This window comes from Hylobates moloch, unplaced genomic scaffold, assembly GCF_009828535.3.
Source record: "Hylobates moloch isolate HMO894 unplaced genomic scaffold, HMol_V3 SCAFFOLD_328, whole genome shotgun sequence".
Classification (NCBI taxonomy): Eukaryota; Metazoa; Chordata; class Mammalia; order Primates; family Hylobatidae; genus Hylobates; species Hylobates moloch.
Genome location: NW_026652603.1, coordinates 21,523 through 27,413, shown reverse-complemented (window position 1 = coordinate 27,413; position 5,891 = coordinate 21,523). Strand labels below are relative to the sequence as shown.

Sequence of the window (5,891 nt, the reverse complement as noted above, 5' to 3'; positions counted from 1 at the left end):
GCCCGCCTCGGCCTCCCAAAGTGCTGGGGTTACAGGCGTGAGCCCGCGCACCCGGCCGCCGCAGTTACTTCTGCACCAGCCCAATACCTCAAGTCCGTGAGCCTCAGGCCCTGCGTCTGTTTCCTCCGACTGCGCTGCGGCTGGCACTGGCTAAGGCGGGTGGAAGCCGTCGCGGGTCCGGACGCGACCAGTTCCCGCCCGGCAGCCGGTGCGCAGGCGCGGGCAGGGAGGGCTGTGCGGGGCGCTCGCGGGCTTCAGGAGGCGGGAGAGCGGCCCTGTTGCCCCGGAGACGCTTTCCCAGCTGCCGGCCGCGACCGCAACCCGCTGGGCCTTCGTCGCGAGCTACGCCCGGACCGAGAAGCCCCGGCCATGGCCACGTCCATCGGAGTGTCCTCGGTGGGCGACGGGGTGCCTGAGTCTGAGAAGAACTCAGGGGAACCCGAGAACACCTATATTCTGCGGCCTGTTTTCCAGCAGAGGCGGGTAGAGGACGGGGCGTGGCGCGGCGACTTCCAGCGCGCTGGTCTGAGGGGCGGAGCTCGCCTGGGACCTGGGCCACGGAAGGAGCGCGGGGGACGCGCGGGGTCCGCGGGGCGGGAGGCGGGAGGCCGCGGGGCGGGAGGGCGGCCCTGCTCTGACGTCCGGACGCGCCTCCCGCTGCAGGGGCCGCGGGGGACCCCACCCGCTTCCTCAGTGTTTGGGCGCCGGGCGCGTCTTAGGCTGGCGCCGCGGGAATGGTTGGCCCTGGGAAACCCGCGATGGCGTCCTGAGTAAGGAGATGGGTAGAATAGAGGCAGGAAGCCACTCGAGTCGGATGCCGTTCAGCCGTGATTCGAGGGTAACCGTGTGCACACGGGTGCCAGGATGGGCTCACTCCCGGCGCGGGAGCTGCATGTGTGCAAAGTCCTACCCAGGTGGGATCCGGAGGCCCTTAGACCACCGCACCGAGCCCTTGCCGGGATTAAGGCTCACGGGCTAGAGCAGAGGGTACTCAGCTAGGTTTGTAAGATCACTAACTTCACACACACACACACACACAAACACACACAAGGTTTGTAAGATCACTAACTTCACACACACACACACACAAACACACACAAGGTTTGTAAGATCACTAACTTTACACACACACACACACACAGATTGAAAAAAATGTCCTAGTCTTTTCTGTTGTTTGAAACCGGATTGCTGAATCTTATGCTTGGCAAATATGGAAAACAGGAATTTTGATCATAATAATTTATAATATATAAATAAATGTGATACAAATTTATTTGTTTATTTTTATTCTCACAGAAAAAGTGACACAAATTTCATACAGGATTTTTCCCTTGGGTAGAATGAACACAGAGAAAGATAAGCTCAGTTATCTTGGTAAAAGGTTCTGAATGTCCAGAATGCCATTCAGCTGTATTTTTATTTATTTTATTTTGTGAAAGCATGCAGAACAAAATTAACAACAAACATACATTTTGTTTTGGGGGAGAGGGAGTATGAGGAGCTCAGTACTGGATGTACTGAGTTGCCTAATAAGCATCCATATAGATCATGGGTTGGAATGTGTTGAAGTTCAGTGCGGGTCCAGGTTGAAGATATACATGTGGCCTATGATTTGTCGTAATTTGTTTATATTTTATAATAAAAAATATGAAAAAGAAGGATTAAGCGGTACTAATGACAAAAAGATGGGAGAAGTTGCGGTATGAAGGTAAGCTGCGGTTGTGCAGTCACCGACTAGATGTTCACAAATTGTTCCATTCAGGTTCAGGCCCTCTGTGGTTAAAGACTGTATCCATGCTGTGCTCAAGGAGGAACTGGCAAATGCTGAATATTCTCCAGAAGAAATGCCTCAGCTTACAAAACATTTATCAGAAAACATTAAAGATAAATTAAAAGGTAATCATGGTGATAACTGGAAATGGCTCATTCTCTTCAAAGACTCAGTATTCCCCATTTGCCCCCTCTCCATCTTTAAACAAAGGACATTGGGGCCAGGTATGGTGGCTCACGCCTGTAATCCCAACACGTTAGCATGCCAAGGCAGGAAGATTCCTTGAGCTCTGCAGTTCAGGACCAGCCTGGGCAACATGTTGAGACCTCATGTCTATTTTTTTTTTTTTTTGAGATGGAGTTTCACTCTTGTTGCCCAGGCTGGAGTGCAATAGCACGATCTTTTTTTTTTTTTTTTTTTTGAGACAGAGTCTCGCTCTGTCGCCCAGGCTGGAGTGCAGTGGCGCAATCTCGGCTCACTGCAAGCTCCGCCTCCCGGGTTCACGCCATTCTCCTGCCTCAGCCTCTCCGAGTAGCTGGGACTACAGGCGCCCGCCACCACGCCCGGCTAATTTTTTTGTATTTTTAGTAGAGACGGGGTTTCACCCCCCCCCCCCCCCGTGGTCTTGATCTCCTGACCTCGTGATCCGCCCGCCTCGGCCTCCCAAAATGCTGGGATTACAAGCGTGAGCCACCGCGCCCGGCCTAGTAGCACGATCTTTGCTCACTGCAACCTCCGCCTCCTGGGTGCAAGCGATTCTCCTGCCTCAGCCTCCTGAGTGGCTGGGATTACAGGCATGCACTACCACACCTGGCTAATTTTGTGTTTTTAGTAGAGACGGGATTTCTTCATGTTGGTCAGGCTGGTCTCAAACTCCTGACCTCAGGTGATCCACCCGCTTCGGCCTCCCAAAGTGCTGGGATTACAGACGTGAGCCACCGTGCCCGGCCGACCTCATGTCTATTAAAAAGCAAAATAAAGGCGGGGCTCGGTGGCTCACGCCTGTAATCCCAGCACTGTGGGAGGCCGAGGCGGGTAGATCACGAGGTCAAGGAGATCGAGACCATCCTGGCTAACATGGTGAAACCCCGTCTCTACTAAAAATACAAAAAATAGCTGGGTGTGGTGGCACGCACCTGCAGTCCCAGCTACTTGGGAGGCTGAGGCAGGAGAATCACTTGAACCCGGGAGGCAGAGTCTGCAGTGAGCCAAGATAGTGCCACTGCACTCCAGCCTGGGCGACAGAGCGAGACTCCATCCCCCGGCCCTCCCCCGCAAAAAAGTAGAATATACTTTGGATAAATATATTTTTGAGGTAATAATTTATTTTCTTGACTCTTGTGCTTCATTGCCCTTTGACATTCAATGGTAACTTGTCTGTCAAGAAATCTGAGCCCAGCTTGATGTTCTCTGCTTCAGGAATCCTCACCTTTGGCTGGGCGTGGTGGCTCACGCCTGTATTCCCAGCACTTTGGGAGGCCGAGACAGGTGGGTTACCTGAGGTCAGGAGTTTGAGACCACCTTGAACAATATGGTGAAACCCCGTCTCTACTAAAAATACAAAATTTAGGGGCTGGGCATGGTGGCTCACACCTGTAATCCCAGCACTTAGGGAGGCCAAGGCGGGCGGATCACTTGAGGTCGTGAGTTCGAAACCAGCCTGACCAACATGGAGAAACCCTATCTCTACTAAAGATACAAAATTAACCGGGCGTGGTGGCGCATGCCTGTAATCCCAGCTACTCGGGAGGCTGAGACAGGAGAATCGCTTGAACCCAGGAGGCAGAGGTTGCAGTGAGCCAAGATCGTCTCATTGCACTCAAGCCTGGCCAACAAGGGTGAAACTCTGTCTCAAAAAAACAAAACAGAAATTAGCTGGGCATGCTGGTCCCAAACTCCTGACCTCAGGTGACCCACCCGTCTCAGCCTCCCAAAGTGCTGGGATTTCTTGGGAGGCTGAGACAGGAGAATTGCTTGAACCTGGGAGGTAAAGGAGGTTGCAGTGAGCCGGGATTGTGCCAGTGCATTGCAGCCTGGGCGACAGAGCGAGACTCTGTCTCAAAATAAATAAATAAATAAAATAAAGAAAGAATCCTCATCTTCACCTTTATGCTCAGTAGCTTTTCTAAAGATTCTGACTTTCTAATGAGCATTTTATAGCTTTCAACCTGCAGACTTTATTCTTTCCATATAAAGGAAATTTCCTTATATCTCTGAATATGTTTCCTGTTCCATTTGATACTTCCTTTTCTTCAGGACACCAAATATTGTTATGTTGAGCCATCTTTGTCTTCTATATTTGTTAGTTTTTCTTTGCCATAATCCTTTTTTCTTTCTTTCTTTTTTTTTGAGACAGGGTCTCACTCTGTCGGCCAGGCTGGAGTGCAGTGGTGCAGTCTTGGCTCACTGCAGCCTCAAGCAATCCTCCCATCTCCACCTCCCCAGTCGCTGGGACTACAGGCGCCTGCCACCACACCCGGCTAATTTTTGTATTTTTTGTAGAGACGGGGTTTTGCCATTTTGCCTAGGCTTCTTCCCTTTTTATTGCCATTTCCTTCTGATTTTCTTAAACCAGTAATTGTTTTCATTTGTGTCTTTGTTCTCGCCATCTTGAATTTATTTGTTCTGGAATGATCTTTTCTGTTTGTTCCCCAGGGCCGTGGTCTTTCTTTCCATCTCTTTATGTTGCTTAATAACCTGACTGCGGGCCGGGCAGTGGCTCACGCCTGCAATCCCAGCACTTCGGGAGGCCGAGGCGGGTGGATCGCCTGAGCTCAGGAGTTCGAGACCACCCTGGGCAACATGGCGAAACCTCGTCTCTACTAAAATACAAAAAATTAGCCAGGCGTGGTGGTGCTCGCCTGTAGTCCCAGCTACTTGGGAGGCTGAGGCAGGAGAATCGCTTGAACCTAGAAGGCAGAGGTTGCAGTGAGCCGAGATCACACCACTGCATTCCAGCCTGGGCGACAGAGGGAGACCCTATCTCCAAAAAAACAAAAACAAAACAAAACAGGCCAGGTGAGGTGGCTCATGCCTGTAATCCCAGCACTTTGGGAGGCAGAGGCAGGTGGATCACTTGAGGTCAGGAGTTCCAGACCAGCCTAGGCAACATGGTGAAACCCTGTCTCTACTAAAATATAAAATTTAGTCGGGCACGGTGGTGCGCGCCTGTAATCCCAGCTACTTGGAAGGCTGAGGTGGGAGAATCGCTTGAACCCAGGAGGCGGAGGTTGCAGTGAGCTGAGATGGTGCCACTGCACTCCAGCCTGAGTGACAGAGCGAGATCGCCTCTCAAAAAACCAAACCAAATCAAACAAAACCATAACCTGGCCAGGTGTGGTGGCTCACGCCTGTAATCCCAGCACTTTGGGAGGCCGAGGTAGGTGGATCACCTAAGGTCAGGAGTTCAAGACCAGCCTGACCAAGATGGTGAACTCCCGTCTCTACTAAAAATGCAAAAAAAAATTAGCCAAGTGTGATGGCGAATACCTGTAATCCCAACTACTTGGGAGGCTGAGGCACGAGAATCACTTGAATCTGGGAGGTAGAGGTTGCAGTGAGCCGAGATCTCGCCATTGCACTCCAGCCTGGGCAACAAGAGTGAAACTCTGTCTCCAGAAAAAAAAATTAAAAAAATTCATAACCTGATTGAGTACTTATTTCATTGAGTTTGTAAGCTTACATTGTTCTAGTATTGTGAATTAATTGTGAGGAATAACTCTTCGTTCCTTGATTTGTATAACTTCCTAGGTTGATTTTTTTCTTTCTTTTTTTTTTTTTTGATGGAATTTCAGTCTTGTTGCACAGGCTGGTGTGCAATGGTATGATCTTGGCTCACCTTAACCTCCACCTCCCAGGTTCAAGCAATTCTCCTGCCTCAGCCTCCCAAGTAGCTGGGATTACAGGCATGCACCACCATGCCCCGCTAATGTATTTTCAGTAGAGATGGGGTTTCTCCATGTTGGTCAGGCTGGTCTCAAACTCCTGACCTCAAGTGATCCACCCGCCTCAGCCTCCCAAAGTGATGGGATTACAGGTGTGAGCCACCGTGCCCAGCCAAATTTTTTCTCTTACACAGCTCCCTTCCTTCCTTCCTTCCTTCCTTCCTTCCTTCCTTCCT

General features: G+C 50.8%; 1 protein-coding gene across 3 annotated transcripts in view; it reads left to right on the top strand.

Moving 5' to 3' along the window:
- The first annotated feature begins 92 nt into the window (after positions 1 to 92).
- The window catches only part of LOC116464246 (dynein light chain Tctex-type protein 2B), a 22,768-nt gene continuing 16,969 nt past the window's right edge, over positions 93 to 5,891 (top strand). The window contains exons 1-2 of one of the 3 annotated variants that reach the window (XM_058435023.1): positions 93 to 479; positions 1,763 to 1,896. In XM_058435023.1, the coding sequence (XP_058291006.1) occupies positions 370 to 479; positions 1,763 to 1,896 (244 nt within the window). In that variant the 5' untranslated portion in view covers positions 93 to 369. Of the gene's footprint in view, positions 480 to 536; positions 915 to 1,762; positions 1,897 to 5,891 lie in introns of those variants that run through there. The other 2 variants (XM_032147547.2, XM_032147548.2) reach the window with 2 other exon arrangements.